Source organism: Pestalotiopsis fici (genome assembly GCF_000516985.1).
Source record: "Pestalotiopsis fici W106-1 unplaced genomic scaffold PFICI_Scf_3, whole genome shotgun sequence".
Classification (NCBI taxonomy): domain Eukaryota; kingdom Fungi; phylum Ascomycota; class Sordariomycetes; order Amphisphaeriales; family Sporocadaceae; genus Pestalotiopsis; species Pestalotiopsis fici.
In genome coordinates, this window is record NW_006917093.1 from 3,095,745 (window position 1) to 3,122,986 (window position 27,242).

At 48.9% G+C, this 27,242-nt stretch overlaps 10 protein-coding genes across 10 annotated transcripts; 4 read left to right on the forward strand and 6 right to left on the reverse strand.

Moving 5' to 3' along the window:
* Nucleotides 1-490: 490 nt before the first annotated feature.
* PFICI_05091 (uncharacterized protein) lies at nucleotides 491-2,387 on the reverse strand (the record flags this gene model as incomplete). The annotated part of the gene is made up of 4 exons (XM_007833672.1): nucleotides 491-933; nucleotides 1,017-1,310; nucleotides 1,389-2,007; nucleotides 2,115-2,387. 4 exons carry the CDS (start codon nucleotides 2,385-2,387, stop codon nucleotides 491-493), a joined length of 1,629 nt encoding a protein of 542 aa, XP_007831863.1.
* Nucleotides 2,388-3,171: 784 nt separating this feature from the next.
* Nucleotides 3,172-5,190, reverse strand: PFICI_05092 (uncharacterized protein; the record flags this gene model as incomplete). Its single annotated transcript, XM_007833673.1, has 1 exon — nucleotides 3,172-5,190. The coding sequence occupies one exon, from the start codon at nucleotides 5,188-5,190 to the stop codon at nucleotides 3,172-3,174; it is 2,019 nt and encodes a 672-aa protein (XP_007831864.1).
* A 573-nt stretch (nucleotides 5,191-5,763) lies between these two features.
* On the forward strand, nucleotides 5,764-7,848 carry PFICI_05093 (uncharacterized protein; the record flags this gene model as incomplete). Its single annotated transcript, XM_007833674.1, has 4 exons — nucleotides 5,764-5,931; nucleotides 6,015-6,033; nucleotides 6,111-6,451; nucleotides 6,535-7,848. 4 exons carry the CDS (start codon nucleotides 5,764-5,766, stop codon nucleotides 7,846-7,848), a joined length of 1,842 nt encoding a protein of 613 aa, XP_007831865.1.
* Nucleotides 7,849-8,983: 1,135 nt separating this feature from the next.
* PFICI_05094 (uncharacterized protein) lies at nucleotides 8,984-10,563 on the forward strand (the record flags this gene model as incomplete). Its single annotated transcript, XM_007833675.1, has 2 exons — nucleotides 8,984-10,044; nucleotides 10,176-10,563. 2 exons carry the CDS (start codon nucleotides 8,984-8,986, stop codon nucleotides 10,561-10,563), a joined length of 1,449 nt encoding a protein of 482 aa, XP_007831866.1.
* Nucleotides 10,564-12,356: 1,793 nt separating this feature from the next.
* On the reverse strand, nucleotides 12,357-14,077 carry PFICI_05095 (uncharacterized protein; the record flags this gene model as incomplete). The annotated part of the gene is made up of 5 exons (XM_007833676.1): nucleotides 12,357-12,944; nucleotides 13,000-13,152; nucleotides 13,209-13,426; nucleotides 13,482-13,840; nucleotides 13,899-14,077. 5 exons carry the CDS (start codon nucleotides 14,075-14,077, stop codon nucleotides 12,357-12,359), a joined length of 1,497 nt encoding a protein of 498 aa, XP_007831867.1.
* Nucleotides 14,078-15,704: 1,627 nt separating this feature from the next.
* PFICI_05096 (uncharacterized protein) lies at nucleotides 15,705-17,380 on the forward strand (the record flags this gene model as incomplete). Its single annotated transcript, XM_007833677.1, has 3 exons — nucleotides 15,705-15,861; nucleotides 15,914-16,279; nucleotides 16,344-17,380. 3 exons carry the CDS (start codon nucleotides 15,705-15,707, stop codon nucleotides 17,378-17,380), a joined length of 1,560 nt encoding a protein of 519 aa, XP_007831868.1.
* A 211-nt stretch (nucleotides 17,381-17,591) lies between these two features.
* On the reverse strand, nucleotides 17,592-19,355 carry PFICI_05097 (uncharacterized protein; the record flags this gene model as incomplete). The annotated part of the gene is made up of 5 exons (XM_007833678.1): nucleotides 17,592-17,751; nucleotides 17,811-17,893; nucleotides 17,955-18,560; nucleotides 18,613-19,119; nucleotides 19,191-19,355. The coding sequence occupies 5 exons, from the start codon at nucleotides 19,353-19,355 to the stop codon at nucleotides 17,592-17,594; spliced, it is 1,521 nt and encodes a 506-aa protein (XP_007831869.1).
* An 800-nt stretch (nucleotides 19,356-20,155) lies between these two features.
* Nucleotides 20,156-21,718, forward strand: PFICI_05098 (uncharacterized protein; the record flags this gene model as incomplete). The annotated part of the gene is made up of 4 exons (XM_007833679.1): nucleotides 20,156-20,569; nucleotides 20,621-21,143; nucleotides 21,210-21,265; nucleotides 21,428-21,718. The coding sequence occupies 4 exons, from the start codon at nucleotides 20,156-20,158 to the stop codon at nucleotides 21,716-21,718; spliced, it is 1,284 nt and encodes a 427-aa protein (XP_007831870.1).
* A 379-nt stretch (nucleotides 21,719-22,097) lies between these two features.
* On the reverse strand, nucleotides 22,098-25,026 carry PFICI_05099 (uncharacterized protein; the record flags this gene model as incomplete). The annotated part of the gene is made up of 3 exons (XM_007833680.1): nucleotides 22,098-22,327; nucleotides 22,382-23,984; nucleotides 24,151-25,026. The coding sequence occupies 3 exons, from the start codon at nucleotides 25,024-25,026 to the stop codon at nucleotides 22,098-22,100; spliced, it is 2,709 nt and encodes a 902-aa protein (XP_007831871.1).
* Nucleotides 25,027-25,930: 904 nt separating this feature from the next.
* PFICI_05100 (uncharacterized protein) lies at nucleotides 25,931-26,644 on the reverse strand (the record flags this gene model as incomplete). The annotated part of the gene is made up of 3 exons (XM_007833681.1): nucleotides 25,931-26,052; nucleotides 26,110-26,359; nucleotides 26,432-26,644. The coding sequence occupies 3 exons, from the start codon at nucleotides 26,642-26,644 to the stop codon at nucleotides 25,931-25,933; spliced, it is 585 nt and encodes a 194-aa protein (XP_007831872.1).
* Between the last annotated feature and the right edge of the window lie 598 nt (nucleotides 26,645-27,242).

Sequence of the window (27,242 nt, forward strand, 5' to 3'; positions counted from 1 at the left end):
CAATTGAGCTAGCTGCGAGTCAATAGAGATTGTTGCTGTTCTCCCGACAGGAATCAGTTTCATCGCCAGCTAGATAGCTGGCTGAAGAGCGCCTACAGTTAAAATCACCCTGCGAACAAATAGTATGTCCCTGACCAGTATAACTGACAAGAACTTCTGAGCAAGACCCTGTAATGTTCACGTGTATGTAGACTTGACGGTAATAGCGCATGTTCAAACGCTTGCTTCCCTGGCTCTTCCCATTTGTAATTCTTGCTAAACCCTTGTATTCTGCCCGCTATATTCGAAGCCCTCGAAAGCCAACTTACGGTTCAACATTCTCGTAGAAGTAGATAGTTGTTCTTTATTCATCTTTCCGTGGCGTATCGCAACACTAATACAAATACAGTCCCTAATGTGCTCATGTCCAAGGAATTTCTTGACTTGAATGCAGATTAAACACTACCCACCAACGCATTCTTCCGTCTAATAACAAGAGAGGTTTTATTTCTTAGTCAAACATGCTTCTAAAACGTGACTCAGTTTCTCGGAGTTTAAAACAGACGGATGCTTCAACATCTGGATTGCGAAACTTTTGTGTCCACTGACCACATGGGTCAGGCTTGCCGTCGACGAATCTGATATCGTGTTGGACCAGAATCTGGACGAGACAAATTTTGATCAAGGCGGACGCAAAATGGCGACCTGGGCAGGCATGCCGGCCGAAACCAAACAGGAGATTATCCGGGCTGGTCTGGGAAAAGGTGTACTGCATGGCCGTTTCGGGTGAACTGCGCATACGGGCATACCGAAAGGCATCGAATTGAGTGGCATTCTCAAGAAAATCCTCATCAATGTGCCGCCCATGGGCAATGACTCCGACCGAGGTTCCTCGGGGAATAAGAGTACCGTCACTCAGCTGGTAATCCTTGACTGCAAGACGTTCTAGCTTGACTGCCAGATCACAAATGTTCATGTCAGTTGCTAGCCTTGCTTCATAAACCCCGCCTGAGATAGGAGGGACAATGTATACTTACCAGCGCTCATAGGCGTCAGACGCGCAGACTCACGAATGAAACTGTCCAATTTGACCAGGTTATCAATGCTTGCCTTCTTCCAAACTTGGGTGCCAACCGGTTTATCTCCGAGCACTGCGGCCATCTCTGCACGAAGCTCCTCTTGGATTTCTGGATGCCGAGACAAGTCGAATACGCACTCTACAAGCGTGACTGCCGGAGCATGGATAGCCGTGACATTGATTTGAATCATGCGCTGAGTTAGGATTTCAGGATCTCGCTTTTCCTCGGGTGTGATATCCAGGAGCCATTGTACTATCAGTTATTATATTAGCAGAGCGCGCAAAAGTTACCTCGCGAATGCACTTTTCGCTGGTATTTTTCATGACTTACACGCATCTTCTGGTTTCTCGCAAGTATCTTTGGAATTTTTACTTTTCGCCATAATCTCCAGCCGCTCCTTGATCATCGGTACAAGAAATTTGCGTGCCGTCTGTTGCTGCTTGTTGCAATCCGACATAAAATACATGAGACTGCTTTTCACGAACTCGGGATAATTTCGAAGGACAGTTGCCGTGTTGAAAGTGGTTCGCGTGTAGTCTCCAGAGTAGTGTAGAAATTCATCATTCCTGCAGAGCTGCGGCCCGACAAGCATCCTGTTGGATATACGCGTGATGATCTTGGTTGCCAGAGGATACATTCGTAATGCCTTCCAGTCGTGTGACTTGCCACCCAACTCGACGCTGAAGGCATATCGACTTTCATGTACTAGATCGGGAATATTGTACGCTAGCGCCGAGGTGACTTTTGTCTTGACCACATTGAAGTGGTACGTGTCATGTACTAGGGTAGGATGGAATGTGTGCCTTGTCTGGAATATGATCTCTGCTGCGGCTGGTTGGCTAAGGTGTGTTTCGGGAGCCTTGCGGATCTCGTCGAGGAAATTGGTCGCTGCGATCAGGTATACCTGCTTGGGTGTCCTCAGCAGGAAGTGTTTGCCCTTCTTTGAATACTTGCATTCATGGCCCAATGGTTAGCATAAGTATGAGACTTGAATATGGACACCAAGAAATGTAGCGGAAGGTTTGTCGGACTATTTGATGAGGGGATCTACAATACCTCGTTATAGCCTTTCATTATTGCACTCAAACTATCACTCAAGAATGCTTGTATATCATCGGCATCACCGGCTTTACCCCCTGGTTTATTGCTGATGCGAAGAAATTCCACGTCTGGGAGCCGCACACTTTTCGGTAACAATACACCAGCACCAATAATGAGGATAAAGATCCCCACTAATCCAAACGTCATCTCGTTGAAGAATCTGTGAGCGTCCAAACCAAGGGACTGGGTGGATGAAGAACCGTTGATGAATGGGCCATGTGACGCCATGTCTGAATTGAATTGTTCCTTAGCCAGAGAGACAAATCGTGATATTTGATTACACATGAATGAACTTTGTGACCATTAGGTGTTCCTGATCGAGAGTGACAGGAAGATCAGAAAGAAAATATAGTATTCAAGTACGTAAGAAAGCACTTGACCCTCAGAATGTGAATCTGACATGACCCAAAAAAAAAAAAAAAAAAAAAAAAAAACATCATGGTCAATTCACGGCAATGAGTAATGAAAGCTACTTGCGGGTTCGCCAGATTCGTGTTGCTTTCTGGCCGAGTCTACATTCGACCTCGACAGAGCCCTTAACCGAGAACACCGAGAGTCCCGGGATAGATAAGATACTCGTCCTCACCGCCGCCCCTCTTGCAATGAAGCTTGAAAAAAAAAAAAAAGCACCTCAGGATATCTGAATAATCTCAATATAAGGTAATGATCAGCTTCATCAGGTGTTCATTCTTCGTTTTCAAACTCTCAATGGACAAAGTGTTCTACACAGGTGTCTTGGACTGCCTACATCAATAGGGGCCGAGAACATCAAAGGCTACTAAGAGATGGAAGTGATGTGCAATTTACAATTTATAATTTAGACATAGCGGTAAAGGATTTTAGTTAACAATTGTTTTCAATTTGTTTGGAGAACTTTGCTTTGTGAAATAATGTTCAATTGATATGATGATCATGAATGAGGATACACCCCAAAAGACACGACAAGTCTCTCGGTGTATGGCATAGCAGCAATAACAAGCTTGTATCGCAACTTGTCCACAAGTAAACAGTCTTAAATATTTACTTGATCACTAGATTCTGGCTGCTCAGAGTCAGTAATCCTCTCGAAAACTTGGCCAACCGTGGTGAAATCATCCAACCCACTACTGGCAAATGGATCGCCAAGCACATGGTCTGCGCCCCATGACAGCCGAAGCTGCCACAGATTGGCTGCATCCCTGCTCTTCTCCGCGTCCACCAGCAAGTGTTGCAATGCAGAGAATCTAGCAGAGTTGCGCGTCATGATTGGGTATTGGTCAAGGAGTCCATCAACCACATGCCAGGCCCGTCTGGTCTCGAAGCTAAGCGGTCGAATCGCCAGGCTCTTGACTACAAACGTGGCCACGGACCACTGGGCATAAGAGGAGCTGAGCCAGCGCCACTGTTGTAGATGTTTGCTATTCTGGATGCCTCTCCAGAGCTCCAAGACTCGAACGGCGAGCAGGAACAGCTGATCGTATGTCCTGGGCGGTGGAGGACTTCCTTGACCCATATGCACTAACAGACGCCGCTTGGCCAGAGCCATGGAAGCCACGTCGGCGGCGAAGCGGCCCAGTGGATGTTCATCAACTCCATTGCACAAGTACCGGGACTTGATCATCTGCTGAGATAGCTTCAGTCGTTTCTCTGCCTCATTGATGGCTGCCTCATTCCGGTCAGGACTTTGTGCGTGTGCGCATTTGATATCGCCAAACGTCCTGGTGATTTCGTACTGAATGAGGCAGAAGCTCAATTCGGTGAATCTGCTGGAACACTCTTTGTCTCCGTCGTACTGAAACTCGAGCTCGTTGTCATTCATGTTGGAGGGAAGGGCGGTATCGGCTCCAATGCTGGGGGCGAAACGATCCATACCAATGTCGTCGGGCTGATCAGCCAGATTGAGCAACTGCCACCATAGCCGCCGGCGGGACTCTAGCTCGAGACGAGACAGACCCATGGTCGTTCCATCGCGGTTCAGTCCTAGCTTCCTAGCCAATGATATCGCCACGGCACACATTGAGTCGAATCTTGTGTCATCCATGTGCTTTAAATAGTAAAGGAACAGCAAAAGTGCTTGAAGGGTCCTCAGGTCTTTGGCAGCCAAGAAATCTGCTGCCATGAGTGCTTGTTCTGTATATGATGCACAGACTTTCAACAGCTCTTCCTTTTCCATATCTAATTGCGCCAACACATCTGCCTGGGACATTGACACGACAGCGATGAGACAAATCGCGTGGATGAGAGCCACGACAGCATGACTAAAATCAAGACAATGCGGTGTCTCGGTGGTAACAAGGGTCTCTGCAGTCGGCTTGTGCAATATCTTGACAATCGGATCCACGTTGGCGACATATCTACGCCAGCAGATGCGCCGGTGCTGTATGGGCAGCAGTGGCGGCGCTTTGCCTTTGCACTGCGCTGGTTTGAATGGGAACTCGGCATAAGATTTGCCTACTGAAAATAGTCCATCGTGATCATCTTCCTCCATAACAGACTGCGGTCCCTGGATATCCTGCTGGGAGGTCGAAATGCTCTCACTTGGCGATGTGCCGCTCGTGATAGTGTTGTGCATGAATGTGCCGAAGCGCGCGTTCGCCGTAGCATTTACAGCATCATCAGGCCCACTGTGATTAGGCTTCATGTGCGCCATCCGCCCAGACCCGCTATTGCAATCAGTATTGGCAGTGGTGGCAAAGCCCATGATTTCGTCGCTCATTTCGGCCAAAGGCTCGCCGTTGGTGAAGCTCATCGAAGGGCTGGCGCTGTTGAGGTTCAAATCGAAATGTGGATGCTGCTGCTGCTGCTGCTGCTGCCGCCTTTGCTTTTTGAGGCATGATTCCAAGTGACGGATCTTCTCAAGGAGATCGCTCTCTCTTTGAATGGGAGGTTGTTGCTTTGTCTTTGGGCGACGGACAGTACGGAATTGGGGTGGAAATGAACAAGAGACTCCAGCCGACACGCAATTGTCACAGGGCAAGACCTTTTCGCACTTGACCTTGCGCTCACGACATGTCCAACAGGCAGTTTTGAAGGTAGAACCCGAACAAGCCATGCCGATGATTGCACCATACGCGCAGAGGCAAGTCAACGTCAAAGAGACGATGTTGATGTCAAGGTTGCACACCTAGGTACCTAGACATCCTCAATACCCCACGAGAAAAGTGCAGGTAGTCCAGGCCAACCGCAACTATCCCGCACACCATGTGTGGGCATGTTGGAAAACCAGACTCTGACGTCCGAGCTCTCATACTATGCAAGTAGATACCACACACGGAGTCCTTCTGTCAATCTCCAGTCATGTCGATTGGCTCTAATTGCTATCGAGATATGATAGGGACGCCGTGTGCCGACAACACCGAGAACGCCGAGTGGGTTCTTATCTATCATTGATGGGCGTCCCCGGAATTGTCAGGATTAGGTTTGCGCAGGGGTGTCTTGCACCTACACCAGTAATGTAGTAGCCTACCTAACCTAGCACCTAACCTTAATTAGCTGCCAGTCGCATCGAGGTGCAACAAAGATATATACTGCTCGGATATATACCCTGGCTGCACTTTTTGTATTGTGGGATTCTGAGGTGTACGATTTGAAGTTTGAACTAGACAGAGACCTTCCTTGTTCCACTATGGCTGAATACACTGCCAGGGCCATTTTCCCTGATGACAACAACCACTATGTGCGATATCCAAGTCGGAGGAGCGTGGTCCATGGCACAAATGGTCTTGTTGCATGTACACAACCACTCGCTGCAGAGGTCGGGCAAAGGGTCTTGAAGATGGGAGGCAATGCTGCTGTATGTTGGCTCTGTGTTTACAATCCTGAATCCAAATGCATGGGAATAATTGACTTTCTAACTCGCAGTCTTTAAAATCATAGGATGCCGCCGTGGCCGTGGGTATGACAGGAGCTCTCTGCCTATCTCTCAACAATGCGCACGCCTGTCAAGAGACTGATCTATCGTATTCTATCTAGCTGCTGCCATGAATATGACGGAGCCTGCCTCTACGGGAATCGGAGGTGACATGTTCTGTCTCTACTTCGATAACACGACCAAGAGAGTACACGCTCTTAATGGCTCCGGACGCAGTCCTGCAGGTGCAACGCTTGAGCAAGTCAAGAAAGAGGTCGGCGAGGGCAATGGCAGAATCCCCATCAACAGTGCTCTCTCCGTCACTGTTCCAGGTGCTGCTGCTGGCTGGGTCGATGCTGTTGAGGCCTTTGGTAGTGGCAAGTTGACTTTGGAACAGATCCTCATGCCAGCTATTGAGATGGGCGAACGAGGATTTCCCGTAAGCGAGTTCTCAGCAAGTATGGTAAGGCGGCCCCTCGTTGTTGCTCACGACGATGTTGAAGTTGCACTTGTCCCCTTTATATGGCTAACTCGATCGAATTCCAGTGGCGGAATGCAGAGAAGAAACTAAAAATGGCATCGCCTAATTTCCGTGAGATGCTGAAGCCGGATGCTGCAGCTGAAGACGGATGTCGTGCGCCGCGTGCTGGAGAAATCTTTCGAAACCCAGCTCTTGCCAATATATTCAGGAAGCTGGCAAAAGAAGGGAAACACGGTTTCTATTCTGGAGATATCTCACATGCAATTATCGAAACTCTCAGGGAAAAGGGCAGTCGAATGGAGTTATCTGATCTCCAAGAACACATGGTCCGCGGGACCAGCGAGACGCAACCCATTTCGTTGCGATTTCGCGGCCAGAATGTGAAGAAGAATGCTTCAAAGAAACTGTCAGGCGACTTATTGGACGATCATTTCGTCGAGATTTGGGAGCATCCGCCCAATGGACAAGGAATCGTCGCCTTGATGGCTCTGGGAATCCTCGAGGAGCTGGAGGCGGGGGGCGACGTGCCAGCTTTTCGCCCCGAGGACCACAACAGTCCCGCCTATCTGCACGCTATTATCGAAGTCTTGAGGATCGCCTTCGCAGATGCCAACTGGTGGGTGACTGATCCCGACTTGAGTGGCGTCTCGGCCGAAGATATGACGTCGCGTCTTTACCTAGCACAACGTGCCAAACTCTTTGACAAGACCAAGGCCGGGATATTCTCCAGGGGCGACCTGGGGTCCAGTCCAGCGCAAAATCATAGCGACACGGTTTATTTTGCTGTGACTGATCGAGATGGAAACGCCATGAGCTTTATCAACTCCAACTTTCGAGAGTTTGGATCCTGTATAATTCCAAAGGGCTGCGGCTTTACCCTTCAAAACAGGGGCTCTGGGTTTGTGCTCGAGCCCGAGCATCACCCAAATGTCTACGCTCCAGCAAAGCGGCCATATCATACCATCATTCCAGGCCTGGTAACCCACGGCGTTGGAGACAATCGTCAGTTGCACTCAGTTTACGGTGTCATGGGAGGTTTAATGCAACCACAAGGCCATGTTCAGGTTTTGCTGAACATGGAGGTCTTTGGCATGAACCCGCAACAAGCTTTGGATGCGCCGAGGATATGCATTGCGGCTGGGCCACCAGGTGCTGAAGATCCAACGCTCTCAACCATCTTCTTCGAAGAAGGGATAGACGATACCGTCATTTCAGCACTGGAGGAAATGGGACATCGCGTCAAGAAGATGGAGGGCTGGAATCGATTCTGGTTTGGTCGTGGCCAGGTGATTCGAAGACACGTTGACGAAGAGACGGCCCAGGTTGTATACAGTGGCGGAAGTGACCCTCGAGGTGATGGTTGTGTTCTAATGGCATAATCAACAAGTATATTACGTGCACAATGTATTAGATATGACAACAGATGGTTCATTGTTGTGCTCTTGAGGGGCTATGGTGCAAATGTTTAAATATAGAGCTTCCAAACTATGGTGATGGGGCAGCGAATCTCCATTAATAGTCGTTTTAAGAGTGCGCGAAACTGTAGCCAGTCACAAGTAACACGACCGCAGGCATTAAATGCACCGCTCCGCAAGGGTTCGCTGTTACTTCCAGCTCCGAAAGGCCCAATGAATCATATTTCGTCGCTATATACTTTGTTGCTAGGCATCTGTTTGTATACTATCGGTATACTATGCGCGAATAATACTGATGCATCTTGAATGTTGGGAGCTATTCAACCAATCACTTACCCCGCAATCTGCTCCTACAATCTGTTGAAATCAAACCCACACCGACATGTTCACCTCATGTAACGGGATCTGAATATTTCTGCAACTACAAGACGTACCAAGTTATTGTCTTTGAAGCGGAACATGAACGAGCACCGCAACGGCCAATATCTAACAAAATAGCCCATGAATGATAGCTAGTCACCTCGGCACTGCACCCGGACTGGGGGGTGTGTGTGTTCTCCAAGACATCATCTGTGCTTGCGGATTGGGACACAATTATTGATGATCAATATCAATGTTGGAATAAGGTGGCTGGTGCGACCCACACCATGACTGTATATAGTGGGAGCCTTACATCACTTACGGGGTAGTATTGCTGGCCAATCCAACGAATATTGAACATACCTTAATGAGCTTCGACATAGTATCAACCAATGAGATCGCCACTTCCCAAGAACAAGGCGGCTGACTTGCAGCATATCTACTGCAGACACCCGCAAAGTACTGCCCAACCTGTTTATTCTTCTCGATGCGGTAACCACCAGTACGTGTCCCGGATACTGGAGACTTGATGCCTCCACAGTGGATTGGTCTGCCGGCCAGGGTATATTCCGGGATCTGTGAGGTGATGCTAATGCCAGCCTGACCTGGTCTCAGCCTCTCAGGCTTCCCCAGAGAAATTTATATCCCGCGGAAAGGTTTGAGAATATGGGATCCTTTCCCGACGTGTTAAGCGTTCTTCTGCGCCTTGATGTCTGTTTGATTTCAAAAGAAGAAGAAAATGCCTAAGCAAGACGTTATCGAAATTCTTCCCCGAGGATGGGAAACGGACCCCGCTGACGAGTTCCTCAAGTTGGCTCCTCTTGACTATTGTGTTGCTCAGGTTTACCTCAACTTTGCGCTGTTCTTCAAGCTGCCAGAATCAATAAACCGCAACACCGTCGTCGACACTATCAGGCGCGGGTTAGAGGTGACTCTGAGCCAGTGTCGCCAGCTATGCGGTCATCTCGAAGAGCATCCTGATGGAGGTCTCTGCTTCCACAAGAAGAAAGAAAGCAGCGTCGAGCTTCATGTGCAGTGGCTGGACTGTCCCGATGACGAGGGCAAGTACCCCACCTTTGATGATCTGGAGAAGTGTCACTTCAGCGGCCGGGCTCTCGGTGCCCTAGAAACCTGGAGCGTTGCGGCTATGACTTATGGCGAAAAGCCGGAAGCTGAACCAAAGAATAATCCCAAAACATCTGGTTTCAAGATCAATTTCATCCGCGGCGGTATGGTGCTCATGATGCACAGTCACCATTACTGCAACGATATCAACGGCTGGGCGGCCTGTATGTATCAGCTGGCCGAAAACTGCGCTGCCGTCTGGAAATCGCCCGAAAGTCCGGACTATCCTCCTTGGGATTTGGCCTGTCTGGACTATTCAGCCGTCAGTAAACCAACTCCAGAACAGCTCTTCGAAGGTCCAATAACCCCGGAAAAACACCCAGACCATGTGCCTGGTCAGTGGGTGATTTTTCATCTGCCCAAAAGCAAAGCAGCTGAGCTGAAAAGCTTGGCAAGTCCCCAGGATAAAAGTTACTGGATTTCATCCTATGATGCCTACCTCGCGTATATCTGGCGTATTATTTCGAAGCACAGAGCCAAGCTGTTCAAGCCTGATCTCTCCAAAAGTCCACTGTGGGGCGAAGCCGTGAACATGCGGACTCGCCTCCACGATCCTCCTGTCGCAAAGCGCATTCAAGGAAACATCGTCGGCACACCATTGAGTATAACAAGTCCAGTTCCGCAACTGACGGCGGCCGAGGTCATATCGGAGGCCCCCTTGTCCAAGTTGGCCTGGTAAGTCGACCTTGCTGATTTTTGTCCCTTCCTCGATGTATTTGGAAATACAGACGTACTTTCCAGGAGAGTCAAATGGCAGGACCGTTTTTCTTTTACCCATTCTTTCCCCCAGGCTGACGACTTGCCAGGTATAATCGCCAACTTACCAATAGCGCTACGCAGGAGAATCTCAGCGCTGTATTGACCCAGATTGCTGCGATCCGGGACAAGACCGCACTATTTCTGCGCACCGATAGCTTTCCACCCTTGAGTAATTTCACGACAGATTGGCGCGAATCCAAGCCGTATGATGCCGACTTTGGCTTTGCCAAGCCGTGCGGTTTCCGTCACCCGTTTGATATGCCAACGAATGGAATCATCATCATTTACCCGACGCGAACCATTCGTGCTCCCGCAGGAGAGGATGAGGGGAACGAGATTGTAATCAGCTTCGAGAAGGAACTCACCAAGGGTTTGTTGGAGGACCCTGAATGGAACAGATACTTTGAATTCCGAGGCATTGATGATGTGGAATAGGGGAATGCAAAGACTGGAGCAAGTCTTAGCTGCCTGGGCCTGGTCAGAACAGGCCTTCTGTGTTTCTCTACTACGTATACCACTTTATTTCAAGTCAATTGCCGTGCAGTGTTTCCGTGAATTCGACATGCATATGAAGACGATGTCAAGCCGTCTTCAAGAGTATCCCGTATGCAAGTGTTCTGTGGTGCAACGTCATAGCTGTAGTCGGTGGTACGTAGATCGGTCTGGATATCGTCTCTATCGGTCTGTCTGGAGTATCAAACACTGGTAGTCTGGTTTATCGCGTGTCAGCAGCCTCACAGGTAGAAGAACTTGACAGAGAGGAAGGGATTCGGATAGTCGATAGATGAAGATACTTAGAATCTTTAGACATTGCAATCTCCCGTGTCTAGAGCACTGGTCGCAAGCGAATACTGGCTATTCTTGAGTCTGAAGTCTTGTTCATCTCATCTTTCCATTATCGTAGCTTCTTCGGAGGGTCTGAGCTAGAGGAGTGTCGACTTTGGCAAGGGCAAGTCTTGCTAACATGCAGATATCAAGGCACACTTTCGAGACGACTGGTTCATGATATTTTGATAAGGAGTGTATTGCCAACTCAGTGATGATATCTCGAAGCCTGGCGAAAGTGTACAAATCCTGTCCGTCGGGCAGCAGCAGGGGACAAAATAGTGCATCGAAGACAAGGCAAAACAAACAGGCTCAGAAGTTTTCCAAAGTCCTAGCTAACCTGGATCCTGGATCTTTTGGTTGATAGTGACGGTACAGTATGGGTATCAGTGGAAGGCATAGATTCTGGTAGGAAGTAGAAACACAAAAGAATTAGTGTCCAAGACCGAGGGCGCAGCAATCTATTACCTGTTCATCTGCGGCAATAGGCTGCGCCAACTGCCTGGTACATGTATCGAGGATCTTCTGTCCACTCATGGAAAAACACAATCTAGGCCAAGCACCCCCAGATCTTCCCTTGGCGACCGCGACAAAACATGTCCGCCTCGACAGGTGAAGAAGACTAGGTTCCCAAAACGGTCAAGGCTGATATATTTTCGAGGACCCACACGCTGAAATGGGGCACACTTCCGTCGTACATATGCTCACGACTTATAGACACTTTTCACCTTTTCCGATGCTGAGATACTTGTCTTTACAATTCACACTTCATCTCCTAGACTTCGCCTAGTGAATTCTACAGAACTTTGCATGACCCATTAGCACTATGGGAAAAAGAATCTAGAGACCCAGCGTTAAGCAATTATGGTCTCTTCCCCGGATTTCTACTAAACTTGGCGACTATTCCTCTTACGGCGGGATCCCTGTAAAACCAATGTTTCCGGACATATACATGTCCGCCATGGAGAAGAGAAAGGAGAACACACCAAAAGGTGCGACAAAATTTTCACCTTTGCTGCAGGTTACTATCTATATTAGCAAAGCCTGTAAAAGTAAATTTGCTAGAAATGTAATGCTTGATTTTCCAGGAATGAGCGATACAATGTAAAAATAATACAGGCTAATCGAGCCGCAACTAAGTTCAAGCCAACGTCTGAAGAAAATGTGCTACACAGCGAATGTAATAAGCAGATGTCGTACTGACGTAGTCAGTACCCACCGCAGATCACCTGCGTGTGTATATAGTCGCTCTTCAGCACCTCTCTTTTGTAGACTAGAGATCAACTCAGACAACTTTCAATGCTTCCTCGATCATCTCGTCTTCAGTTCCCCCTTCACACATCGGCTCAGGTGAGAGCAGAAATTTCACTTTTCTGTACCGTCAGGTGAACGTGCCTGTACATTCAAAACGTGATGAGTACCGCCTCACTTGCTGCAACACCCACTCTACCATCCGAGATTTTCTCGCTCTTTGCGGTGCCATTGATAGTACCATCCGTGTCCACGCCTTGAGAGTCAAATGTGATTCCCCACTTGACATTGGCCCCGGGCGCGGTGAGGCGTCTTACTTTCGCCGAGGTAGCATTGAGGCTCTCTGGTATGTCAACGTAGATGACAGGCCTGTCAGCTGAGTCTTCGCTGGCATCCCACGCCTGAAGATTGATGGCTGCAATGGACTCCAAATTGGCTTTGGAGCTAGAACATCCATTCTTGTAGATTCCGTAGGCCACAAAGGTCTGGTTACTGTACAGGACCTCGAATTGTTTGTGGCCCCCCTTGAGTGCCTTTGCCGTGAAAAGCCAGGAGAAGTAAGTGCCCTGAACACCAGCCGGAAACCCAAAGGCCTCCACAGGTGACCAGGCTGAGTATTTCCACCCAGTTCCTTGGTGGAAATAGAGTTTGGTTATGTTGGTGGTTGCTGCGTACAGGACATAATCGACAGCCCAGAGCGCCGCGCCAAAAGTGTCAGATACCCCGGCCTTTCCATGTCCCTAGTCAATGGATTAGGGTAGTTCGCCGAGAGCTGGTAGGATGGTAGTGACTTACCGACAAGGAATTGGTTTCGCCCATCACGTACGGAACTCCGATCGATGTAGCATAGTCGGCCAGAGGCGCTTGCCAATCAACCTTGCCCTGCGTATTGTTGTGATTCATGAGAAATTGCGAATCGAGCCACGAAGACCCAGCCGAGCCCATGTACTGGTCACAACATCAGTATAAATACATTTTTAACAGTTGCCGATGTGGCTACTTACAACATGCGTGTTAGCAGTCTTGGCAAGCCCGCTGTCCTCGATCCCCTGCTCCATGATGGTCTGCACTGTGAAGCAACTAGAGTTAAAGCAGGTTGGCTCCTGAAAGCCTCCAACCCAGAACTTTTTGGTGTCCTCAACACTCCAAACAGCCTCGCTCACGTTGCGGGCATACGCGAGCCACAGCTCCACATAACCGGGGATTCCTTCTTTGAAACCATCTGTTCTATACATTAATCATTTTGAAACTTGCGACAATCATGGATTTCGACTTACGACCAAACTCATTGCCAATCTCAAAGCTTTCCAGCTGGTCACCGAGAGTGTCAAAGACCAACGGAGCGATGTTCAAGTCCGTCTCAACAAGATTGTCGTAGGTGCTAAAGTTGAAGTCCATTCCAAAGATGTACTTTGTATTATTGGGCCATACACTGAAGCCTTCCATCAACTTGGGTCCCACTTTGACGTAGTTTGGCTTGTCAGAACCAGACGGAAACGATGGCAACATGCCCACGTCCAGATCTGGGTCCCAGTGGAGCAAGTTGCCAGACGAGCCGCCAATGCGCATCTCAACGTGAGACCCGCCGATGTCTATAATATTGTTGACAAGATTGGTGTTGAGCTCGTTCGAGTAGCTAGATCAAAGATTAAAATTCAGAATACTGAGGAGACTATCAAACTTTTCATCATTACCTAGAGTTTCCAGTGTAATCCAAGAAGGAGAAGAATTCAATCGAAAAGGCTTGAAAACTAGGATCGATACATTGTCGGTCTGCATCGGGCGCGCTGGGTACATCCAGACTGACAGCGCCCACGCGGCAAACGCCCAGCAACGCGAGTGCCAAAGCACAGTAGGCATGGCCAAGACCCATCGTCGCGGATTGTTTTCTGTAGTACGATGAATGCTTCCAGTCACCTGTGTTGAATTGATTCAAAGAAGAATCATTTCACAGTCCGAATGTCTTTTTTATGATTTTGAGCCGGCTTATTTGCTAAATGCCAAGCCTTGAGGCCGTGTCATATTTATACTAGTTGGTGCCGCTCGGCATAATGACTAGCCAGCCCCTGGAATAATCTTCGCGTGGTGATTCTGGTTCATTCTTAGCCAGATATTCACCATTACAATCTTTCTCGTGATAGTGAAGCTATTCTCCTGTCAGAAACTGTATGGGGTATAATGATATATCATTCCACCAATCAATACGCTCATTGGGATACTCTAAATTTTGATTTTTATGACCGTCGTTCGGTGCACCACATTGTCTGGCACGGCCATCAGCTTGTTGAGCATGCCTAGGTTAATAGTCTCGCTCCCTCGCTCAATAGACAAGTACACCAGTATCCCCTTTCCACCAATCAGAAGTCTGCATACTTTCAGGAGCCTCAATCAATGATGTTCACGTCGTCAGTCAAACACCGATTGCATTATTCCGAAACCCATCACGTCGGGTCAACTATCGCAATGCCCGCGTCGGTAAGATAATCTTGGGGATGGTAAAAGGAACTCTTAGCCCACCGTATACCGATGGTAAACCGGAAGCCGAGGCTCAAGTCCGAATCTTGCACATTTCACGGTTTCTGTACTGCTGATTAATTTCATCCTATCATTGCAGGACTAAATTCGCCTCAGTCAGCCTTGATCTAGTTTCAGGATTCCTTTATGCCGCATAATTATGAGACTAATCAACTATTCTTTTCCGCATGCACACAAATGACCCTCAGGGAGTAATTCAAGGTGGGGGGGAAGCATGGATGAAAACTAATCTCGGCAATCGTAAACATCTACTTGTACTGTCTGGTGGTTCCTTAGAGTCACGATATAACAGTTGTATCGACGGGTAATGAAAGCACAATAGATGCGTTGTTCATGCACTTCAAATCATATTTGGCAACAAATTGCCAAGCTACGTGCGGCTGTAAACTTTTAGAGTCTTTGGTCCTGTTGAGCTAACAGTCCATGATCATTACCCCGATAGCAACGAAGAGGCGGGGCGCAAATCTTCCACATGCCCAAAAACAATGTCTCAAGGCTCTATTGAAAGAATCAGGTTTTCTTCCACCATTCAGAATCTTTGAATTTTGGAGAATTTGGTATAGAGTATGAAGATCTATGGTCATTGATGTCAAAGTACATTAAGAGAAACATTACATTATTACTTGCACAACATGAGTATCTGGTTGTACCTGACTATTGGCACAACAGGCTGCCTGGCAAGGCATCACTTACTGCAATAGGCCTTTTTCTGGTTTTATTGAATACATCCCACCGGGGAGGCGTAGGTTGAAGATCAATATTTCTCCGTCGACTGGGACATAGGTTCACGATAGGCCAGTTTGGGCATATACAATCATGTCTACGAGGGTTGTAAAATGAATTAAATAGTCCGTCTCAGCACTACAGCTTCCACTCTGCTGTCTCAAATCACAACAACTACGAAAGATTTTCAATCGATCAAGTCAAAGTTTCATCTGCGCCTATTGCCACCGACCAAGTTCGCGATGAAGTATCTTCCTCTTGTGTATTTGTCCACCTTCAGCGTGGGAGCTTATGCCGGAACACTGGTTTCGTCAAGTCCTCCGGCGAATATCAGCGGGCCAGTAGCAAAGGCTTTCCTATCCTACTCCATTGAGTTTGCATGGTTTGCAGAATACTCCGGTAAGTGGATCATACCGAGCTCGTTTTGATTGATTCTAAAACGTTCCGATAGGGAACCTCAGTCACCCAAATACGTTTACAAACCATCTATTAAACAATTTCAACGATGTCCAAGGACATAAGCCTTATTTACGAGTTGGTGGGAACACACAAGACAATGCGCTGTTTGATCCGCTTCTCAAGGTTGCTGTGAATGGCACTTTTGGCAATCCAGATATTGCCTACCCAACAACTTTGACCTATGGAGAGTCATTCTTTGAAGGATATCAGGTCTTTGATAACGTCAAATTCTCTCAAGGATTCAACTTGGGCGCCAATGGCACTGTTGGTTTCAACAACTTGAAGTCGACACTGCCATTGGCCTGCAAGGCTCTCAATGAAAGCAACTTGGCATACTTTGAGATTGGGAATGAAGCAGGTTAGTCCCCTAGGTGACGTTTATCTGGATCCGGCACAACTAACGACCATGTGCTGCTCTTTAGACCAGTACGCCAGCAAGAAGTCGAACCGTGGACCGATCCGAGCAGCGGGATGGAATGTCTCTTTGTGGCTCGATGATTGGCGCAATCGATCTGCCACTCTTGAATCGCTGTACGCGGAATCCGGCTGCGAGAATACGCCCTTCCGGCTCACTGCACCCTCCTTTGCCGGAAAAACCTGGATTGAACCTGCATTCGAGGCCGGCTTTGCTGATTACGCCGAAAATGTTACAATCATCGCAGCCCACAGCTATGTCGCGGGCGCCAACTCGCTAGGCGTCACACTACAAGACACTCTCATGAACCACGCCACAACAAAATCAGTCGTTGATGGTCATGTAGATCTCATGAGCGCAGTGGCTCCCTATACCGACCTACCATATATGATAGGGGAAGGCAACAGCCTATCCAGTCAAGGCAAGTCTGGGGTGTCGAACTCGTTCGGGGCAGCATTGTGGAACATTGACTTTGCACTTTATGCCGCCTCGGTCGGAATTTGGCGAATTCATCTACACAATGGTGTAGGCTACAATTACGCCGCTTGGCACCCCTCGTCTTGGAATGGTACCACACCCGTGACCAAGGCCCCTTATTACGGCAATATCGCGACAGCCGCTACCCTAGGCAATGTGGCGCGGAACAAGACACAGATATCCTCTATTCCCATGTCCAACACAACGGATTCGGCCTACGCCATTTACAAGGATGGCAGTCTGGCCAGTATCGCTATTTTGAACATGGCGGGATACAACTACACCAAACCCCCCACTACGAGACCGTCTAAGACATACTCCTTCAGCATTTCCGACGAATCCAAATACAAGGCCGGCAGCGTGAAGAGGCTCATGGCCAACGGTAGCGATGCTATCACGGGGATCACCTGGGATGGTTATTCATACAACTACAACTTGGCCAATGGCAAACCCTCCCGCCTAACCAATATCACAAACTCGGAGCAGGAGGAGCCAGTCAAGGTAATCAATGGCGCGTTCAACGTAACATTGCCCCATTCTTCATTCACTTTGGTTGAATTGGCGTGAGCATGAGATCATGTGCTATGGCCCCCTTACCTTTGGCCAACATTATGCAATCATACAAGTGGTTTAATCGTTCGTCGGCTGGGTCAGGTTCGTCATTGGGTTAGTTTTGGTATTTACTATTATTCAAAAATAAAGCCTAGTGGATCGCGCTGTTATCATGAGAATCTCTTTACATTCACACTTTCTGCTTCCATTAGGTTGCTATCGAGATCTAAAGATCGTTGTGGAAAGTGGGCGGCTTCTGCCAAGCACTATTCCGCCATTGCGTGCCATAGACTCGAAGCAAGATGACCGGCACCAGTAGAGCAACATTGATTAGTGCAAAAGTAAGCCACGCATACTGATACCCAACCGCCTTGCCAAAGGGGATTCTGCACATTCCAACTGGTTAGTATGTCTTGATTGCGAGCTTTTATAAATGAAAACTTACGCATAAAACGAAATGGTCATGGAAAAGAGGCTGCGGAGGACGTTGAGGATGCTCGAGACTTCGGAGCTTTGAGGCTTATAGCACTGTTGCTTGTCAGTCTCTGGGAGATATGGATAAGTTTTATTAGATATGGTCGTCGCTCACATCGGTACAATAGGTATACGTGACCGTGTTGGCAATCTGCACGCCATAGTTGGCGATACCCATGCCAAACGCGGCGCCTACCCAAGGGACTGTATTGTGGTGCGACAGGCATACGCCCTCGATAATGATGCCGATTGGACACAGGATGGCCAGAAGAACGGCATCGAGGCGTGCCTCGGGCTCTCTTCGTCCACCGTGGGTTCTGGCGTAGCGATAGACCATGCGGTCGGTAAGCCATCCTGCGCTCATCTCGCCGAGAAGGCAACCAATCAATAACGGCACGCTCAGCATAAGCCCTGTCTGCGCGACATTGAAGCCATAGAGCTCGCGGAACAGACTCGCGCCGGTCGCGGCAAACAGGACTGAGCCGAAGCCAAAGGCGGTCATGTAGTAGATTCCCGGAATCACGATTGAGAGATACTTGAACATGTAAAATGGCCGCGTAAAATCTCTTGGTCGAATCCTGGCGCCCTGCAGACCCTGGTGTCTGAAGAGGAGCAGGTCCATGAACGAACGGTCGCGGCGACCGGGCGCAGTTTGGCGCGAATAAATGGTCTCTGGTAGGCAAAATAATGTGAGAACCACGGTGGCTATTTGAACATATCCCTATACACTTCATGAGTGGTTGTTCTTTAATACACTATACAGGTTGGCTTACCGGGATCAAGAAAGACCATCGCCATCCCAAATTTTGTGCAATAAAACCACCTAAAAGGGAAGCGACATGAGGCCCATTTACGAGGAAAAATGAGAATATCCCCATGTAGAAGCCGCGCTCATGTAAATAGTAAATGTCGCATATCGTCGCGGCGCCAATGGCGACCGGCGAGCCCGCACCAATACCATTGAACACGCGCGTCACCATGAGTCCGGGCCACGACTTGCACTTGCCGGCGGCGATATTGGTGACCGCTGCCGTGAGACTGCCGAGGAGATAGACCGGTCTCCGACCGTAGACATTGGCCAGCGGCACCGTGAGCAAGGGGCCGACGCCGGCGGACACAATATATACAGTCAGTTCGTACGTGGCCTGGACCGGAGTGATGCCGAACTCGTTGCTGAGAGGCACGAATGCTGGATTGATCACGGCTGCGGCCAGGGGTCCCAGAAATGCCAGCCAGCTGACCTGCAAAAGGACCAGAAGTTTCAGGTATGGCGACCAGTTCTGTTCCAAGGTGAGTATATGCATCCAGAGACACCTGATAAATAAAAACCAGAGGAAGCAGCTTGACCTACTAATGGGTCATCTTTTCGATCCGTAGGTTGTGGTACAAGGGGCAAGCCATGTCTATCGAGCTTCAAGCCAATTGTGTCATCTCGGCCAAGCACAATTTTTGCGTTTTCTCTGGTTGCTGAATGCTCCCTGTGACGGGCTACTCCCTTCTCTTGCTCTCTCAGCATGATTTGCACCCTGTTGTGTTGACCTTTCTTCAGTTGTGATATATCCTAGATGGTGAAAGTTATGCCCTTCTTTCAAAAGAGTCAACGCAACTTGAAAATTAGGTGTCCACGACGATGAGAAGTTGAAAATCAGCAAAACCGACATGGCATACATGTTATTGCGAGGACCAGTTCGCCTACTCAAGCTGACTGTTGGAGGCTAGGTAGAGTCGGGGCTATAATAAGGTTACATCCACCAATGCAGAGTTCGGATAACACTTGCCGCCATTGACCATTGATGCAGGCCAAGTAATGAGATAAATGTTTTTAGGCATGAGAATTACCTCTCAATTGCTCATATGCATAGATGAGGTACAGTGGAGATCATACTATTGGCAAGAATCTGCGGCACTTGCGGCGCCATGACTTCTAGTGCCAGTATACCTAGTCTTACACTTGCAGATAGGACACGGGTATAATCGCATCATTATTCGATGGTAGTTAATTGCCGAAACTTGCATGGTACTAATATACCTCCCCCGCTCTACTCTGCAGCAACCTCTGTCTCTCGCTCTTGGGTGGGGGTAAGCGAGATTCTTTCAAGGTCACATCAACAGCCGAGACAATATGCACACGAAGTGACGATACATTTGTCACGATACGTGTGTGACTGACCAAACACTGGCCGTTTTCTCAATCCGTTTCCAAGTTCCAAAGAAACAGCCAAGTGTCAATTCCGCAGGATATGCTACTAGAACAACAACAACCATACGCTTTTAAAGTTCTGAGTTGAGTGTACCTCTCAAAACGTCTTCCTCGAAATGGAAACGCCATTAAAGGTGGCCATCATAGGCGGTGGAATCGGCGGTCTCTGTACCGCCCTCTTCATTCAACACCACTGCGGCTCCGCCGTCGCCATTGACGTCTACGAGCAAGCACCGCAGTACCGCGAGATTGGCGCCGGCGTCGGCATCGGCGTCAACGCGGCCAAGCTGCTGCACAAGATTGGCATCGGCGAGGCCGTGTCCAGTATCGCCGGTCGGCGCAGCAGAGTCTGGGTCAGCTTTCGCAAGTTCGACGACGGGTCCGACGTGGTGACGGTGCCGTCGGCCGATACGGACGTGATCAAGCAGCTGCCGGTGCATCGCGCCGAGTTTCTGGATCTCTTGGTCGCCATCGTAAAAGAACGCAAAGCAGCGATGCTTCATTCGCATAAACGCTGTGTCAAGCTCTCGGTGTGTTGAAGGTAGATCAGCGACATGGTCCAATGGCTGACTGATGCATAGGATCAAGGTAATGAGGTTCTCATTGGGTTCCAGGACGGTACCAGTGCCACAGCAAACTTGGTTCTCGGTTGTGATGGTATACACTCTGCAGTGAGAGGTCAATTCGCCACCGATAAACCGGAATACAGCGGCCAGATTGCATACCGTGGGCTCATCCCCATATCGGAAATCGAGAAGTGGTGGGGCTTTGATACTTATGCTGTGACCTGGCTCGGGAAAAACCGACATTTTTTGTGTTTTCCCATTTCCAACAATAAAACGCTCAATATAGTCGCATTTGTCGCTGAGAAGGAGGAAAACCTCGGCGATCTGCGAGAAAGCTGGACAGCGCTTGGGCGGAAGGAGGATGTCTTGAAGGCATTTGAAGGGTTCGAAGAGAGAGTGCAAAAGGTCATCCACCTTATGCCAGAAAAGCCTTCGAAATGGTTGATAAACGATCGGAAGCCCCTTGATCAGTGGATATATTCAAATGGCAAGGTGATACTGATGGGAGATGCCGCTCATGCCATGACTCCTCATCAGGGTAGGCCCTTGTTTTTTTTTTTTTTTTGACCATGTCTGTGGCAAGAATATGCTAATTATATGCTAGGCGCCGGCGCCGGCCAGGCTATTGAAGATGGCTACATACTTGGCCGAGCACTTCAAGTAAGTGTTTTTCTCTTCCTCTACCCCTTATTTTCCTTCACATCTGCAATTCTTGAAGAAATACTTCAAATGTCTCATTATAATGGCATCCTGCTATCAAGTGTTGACAGACATATCCCAAGCGCTGGAATGTGTAATCACTGATTTCTGTTTGTGAAATAGGACTACTTCCGAAATCAGTCTTCATCAGAGTTGAATATTGCCGACTGGGCACAAATTTATCAGGACGTCCGTCTTCCTCGCGCGCAGAAAGTTGCGGCGACATCTCGGGCTGCCGTGGAGATATATCAGGCTCGAGCTGGTGGAATGGAGGCTTTGCCGTTTGAAGATTGTGTCGCAGAGATTCATAAACGGGTGATTGGCAGGATGCAGTGGGTTTGGACAGACGATATTGACTCTGAATACAACCTAGCGATAGATAAAATCAACAAACCTCGGGCAAAGAATATTTAATGATATTCTCCGAATATCAATGCTGACGATAAGTTCATGCCGAAATTTCTTCCGCAACATAAATAGACGGGATAAGATCTTGGCAGGAAAGAGTACCACCCAGTGGTAGATCAAGGAAGAGATACTTTGTACGACTTTTGTCTAGCTCATCTCTATTGGGACAAGACTCCCAAGGCGCCCGCTAAGCGATCTATTGTAGTGTACATGACTCCGTAGTTTGCAAATGTGGTAGGTGGTAATGTATTAGTAGAAGAAATGGTGATCGGGATGCGTGCAGTCCTGAACTCTCCCGTAAGCCTTCGTGGAAAAAAATGGGTGGAGCGCTTTCTCCTCGACGTGTAAGCGATTCGAATCATGTGAAGCATAGGGGTGACCAAGTCTAAGAGAGCAGCTTCTTAATGTCGGCCATGGACCGGGTGTCCTTGGCCTTTCCGCCCTTGGTCTTTTCCTGGAACGCTTCGCTCACAAGCTTCCGCTTCTCAGCCTGGACGTCAAGGACACGCTCTTCAACTGTGCCCTCCACGACCAAACGCCACACGGTCGTCGGCCGTGTCTGGCCCAGCCGATGAACTCGATCCACGGCTTGGTCCTCGATTGCGGGAGCCCACCCTTTTCAAGTGTCAGAAATGAAAAGCTGCAGTTTTGCACAGGATTAAAACTTACAACTATCGGCCAAGACAACAGTGTCGGCCGCGACGAGGTTCAGACCGACACTACAGACTTGCAAACTTGCAAGAAGGATTCGAGTATTGGGATCCTCATTCAACGCGGCAATGGACTCGTCTCGCTTCTTCTTCACCATGCTGCCATCGATTCGAGCAAAGGACATGTCAGCCTCTTGGAGTCTCAAGGCAATAATGTCGAGGAATGATGTCCACTGCGAAAATATGATGACCTTCGAGCCGTCATTTTTGAGGGTGGCCTGGAGAATCTTGACGAGTGCCTCTGTCTTTGAACTTCTGCACGAGTCGTCTACCTGAAGTGTACCTGCCCTTTCCGCTGTCTCCACGAGCGAGTCATGGGTCAGCTCAGCCCGGCAGTAAGGACATTTACCTTGCAGGTCGATCGTCTTGGAGATGCAAGCTTTTCCAAAAACATGCTTGCATGCTGTGATGACAGGTTCATGCTGGGAGATTTCGTCCAGGCAAATCGGGCATTCCTCGCCACTGTCAATCATCAGTTGGAGAGCCTTTTGCAGGATGGGAATGTTCTTGTCAGTCAAGGCGACAACTTTCTGGTCTTCGAACAGTTTCAGGAGATCGTCGACGCGTTCCTTGGCCAACGTCCAGTGATTACAGACCTGTCGGAGACGAAGAAGTCTCTCCAAGACATTGGTATACCTTCCCAGCTGCCCCTTGTTCGACTTGTTCTGGAAATCTTCCAATGCGCCCTGTGCTTCCGCCAGAAGCGCGTCGTACTTGGTCTTCTCGGTCTTATCGAAGGAGACACGGTGGATGTACTCTGTCTTGGGCGGCAAATTGAGGTTGACAAAGGACATTTCCTTCTTTCGGCGGAGACAGATGTCTTTCATGAGGTGCCCAAGCACATTGACCGCCTTGATCCTGTCAGGGTGTCTACTATGAGCCTGTTTGATCGGGCGAGCTATGACTTGGGAGAACAATCCGTCCTCTTGCAATCCTCCTGTAATCTTCAAAAACCTCAGTAAGGAGAAGAAATCCTTGACGGTATTAATGATAGGCGTGCCCGTGAGAACCCAGCGAGATTGGGCCTTGATCATGTGAGCTGCCTGCGCCAACTGAGCTTTCGCATTCCGGATGGTGTGCCCTTCATCCAAGACAACACGACGCCATTCAACTCCGAAGAGACGCGACGAATTTTTTGTCTTTGCCTCGGAGCTGAGCATACCATATGTGGTGATGACGACATGGTACCTTTGCAATTCGGAAGCCGACATGGTCTTGCTGATCGAATGATAGACCAGCACGTCAGGGTGCTGATCCTCCTTGACGTGGAATTTGATCTGTTGTTCCCAATTGCTGAGCACGCTGACAGGCGCCACAATGAGCGTTGGGCCATTCTTGAAGCCTTCAGACATGATGAGACTGATGACTTGAAGAGTCTTGCCAAGACCCATGTCATCAGCCAAGATACCACCGGAGATGAGCTTTGGAGGTGAGGATGTCACAAAGCATGACGCAAGGTTCAGGTAAGAGGCCGCTCCCTTGCGCTGCCATAGTTGCACGACTTCATCTGAGCCAACAGGAGGAAGCTTGACATTTTCCTTTGCTGTCATCCACGCAAGGCCCTGTGTACAATATCATGAATTAGTATTGTCAAATCTCAGAAAATGGCGGCACTTGGGTTAGAGACGAAAACATGACACTAATTGGTGCATGAGGGGATTCATATATACACATGAAAATCGGGTATAGTTCATTTGACACGGCACCACAGGAGCAAGCTAAACATACCTGGAGTTGATATGGCAGCAGTGTTGATTTGAGGGCATCTGGCTGTGGTGCCATGGGCATGGCCTTGAGGTGATCTTCACTAGCAGCCAATGTGTCCGTAAAGGTATCTGAGCGGACCGTCTCAAGGGCCTCGCTCGTGGCAACAAGGCCTTGCAGAGTCGCGTCTTGCTCTTGCTTTTGCAAAGTGGCCTCGGCAGTATTGCCAAGACCAGTACCAGTGGTGGTGCCGCTTTTCATGCCCATGACCTTCCTGCGAGCCTCTTGCTCCTTTCTATTGTTGTTCATTTCAGTGGCCTTGATAAGCCTATCCGCTTTGATTTTGTTTTCAATAATCATACGAGCCATGGGCTCACTGGGACCGTAAAAGTACAGCTTGATCGGGCAGTCGTAGAATGCCTTCTCTCCGGTGAGGACTCCCTCGAGGACAACTTCATTGTTGTCAATGTATGGAGCCAGCTTGGCAACCAGGTTACGGGGCAAGTGGCCAATTTGCTGTCCCATGACATTGTTGACTCTGATGGCGTTGGGATCATATTGGTTGTGCGGCTCTCGATGCAGCATTACCAGCTCATGGGGAGTGACGACGCCATTGTAGTATCTGACGCCGACGATCTTTGCATCGTGAGTACCATATAGGTCGAAAACAGGACCCTCATCGTACTGCGCACGGTCGTCAATAAGGTCGGCTTCATCGTCGTCGATGACCTGTGTAGACGTCGGTAATTGAGAACTGGCATAGCCTTGGGAGCTCTGAGACCCTGCAGCAACATTGTCTCGGCTCGTCGAGGCTGCTGGAGTATCCGAGAAGCGCGCGTGCTTAGTGGTGCGTGGATCTGATCCTCCAGCCGGCTCGCGGCCACGCTTTTGGGCTGTCATTCCGCGCTATGAATGTAGTACCTATTTTGGAGATTTGGTCCTTTCAGGCTGAAGTGGTACAAAGATGGCACCAACAAGACTTGGGGGCTGGTGAAATATAGTTTTGGGTACTTAATTGGAAAGACAACAGGATTTCCATTTAATAAAATGCCTTGGGCCAATTCTTCAAAGAAAAACTTGCAGAGTGTCTCGTGGTGAAATCAATTCAGGGCAAAACGATTCACGCTCCTGGACGCGCTTTCCTGCAGCAGCAAAAGAAACGATACGCGCCAACAATAGACAAGTCGCGTCCTCAGGTGACTTGTCAACTAACCTAGGTACAAATGTACTTGCTTCTCAATCTCCAGCTCCTTGATTCGTGTGGCTCGTGCTTTTTACTACAAGTGCTCCAGTGGCTGCACACTGCAAAGAACTGCCGGTACGTACCTCTGGGTAAAGACCCACTTGTTGCCCAAGTAGTGCAGACAGGGGCGATTGCGTGATTGACTAGCGCAGAAAGCCATGAGAAAGGTGCCGTCTAAGCAAAGAGGCTCAACGACGTCTTCTCCTCTTCTCAACTTCATACTCACGTTTGCTGACACATCTGGACGATTGATCTTCATCTGGAGCATGTTGCCGACAGTAAGTCACCAACTGGAAGCGTCTCCAGGCCTGTCCTGGCTCTCGACTGCTCATATATCATATGGCACTATCACCACCACGACATCAGTCATTGACGATTGAGCGGACAGCATGTGGCACTTGAGATGTGGACGAAATCGTTATATTACACAAATGACATTCTGGCTATCCAACAAGAACCGGGAACAAAAAAAGAGCTCGCCGTGCATCAACATGATGTCAAGACAAGTATGAATACACGCAACATGGTATCAATCATCATCTCATATCTTCACCCCTTCTCTCATTCCTTCAACAGACGACCATATGCTGAGTAGTATCCGCATTTGGGAACATGGCTCCGCTTGCCCGTCTTTTCATTGAAGATCCAACATCCTCCTTTGGCAACATTTGGAGGTGTGTATACTGTTCAGCAGGTCAGCAAGGATGATCACTGAAGCATAGGTGAAGGACAACACCCACAATGTAACGAGACAGCGAAGTCGCTGCCCTCGTTCGACACGCGATGCAGACCTAGCTCGTCCGCCATATATGCGACGGCATTCTCCTCGTGTACTGTGCGTGATTTCACCATCATCTCCTGTGGCTGGGTATCTTTGGGAAAGTCGTATCGTGTCTCGGTCAGGTTACCGCGGAGGATCTTCATGAGGCAGTGGGCATTGCCATGATCATGGATGGGACTGCCTTTACCCGGTGTCCATACAAGCACCAGCTATGTTGGACATATCTGTCAGCAATGGTTCTTCTCAACGGAGGCATGAAAGGGGGACAAGGCAAGACTTACGAGGTTGCTTTTGCCGTTGCCCTCGTCGACCAGATTGCGTGTATAGCCCCTACTGGCATCGGCAAGAGCATATTTGGACCATTCGTCGTCGTCAGATACATATCTCGCCATGGAGTCGCTCAGGACATCCACATCCACATCATCCGAGGTCAAGCCAGACGACTCTCCGAGAGCATCCTTCAGAAGTACCACGAGCTCCTCGAATCTGTTCATCTTGTCGGTATTTTGGGAACCTATGTCTGATGCCGGAGGAGATGGCAGTTGAGTTGTTGGACAGGTCAAGTTACACATTGTATGATCTGGGAAGGGCTTATCTCTGCCGACGTGGCCAGTATGTTGGGTTGCTGGAAAGTCGCAATGCGTGCGTATCTGTCAGCTGGGACCACTGCTCCGCTTTTCGTATCTTGTGGTCGTCACCTTATTGGTGTACGCCGACCTCGGCAACGCTTGGACGTATCAGTGAGGCTTGCTGCAGTGATAACAAGCAAAGGACAAGCACGGTGAGTCGAAAAAAAAAGCAAATATGGCCAGGTTTGGATTGATATGCTTGGATTTTCAGTGTACAAGACATGAGAGGAGACAGGACTTTTATGCTATTTATCAATTCTAGAAGCTCCCTTGACCTAGGTGAAGATACCATTCATTGATGGATCTCTTTTTGTGTGTCTGCTGTATCAGGAGGAGACCCTAGGGAGGCTAGTTAGAATTGGGTCTGGGATCTAGTTTGGATTGGGGCCCCGATCGTCATAATGGCAGTGTCGAACTACCGGCTGCCCACCTTGGCAGGTGTCAATCATGCCGCAATTCACAA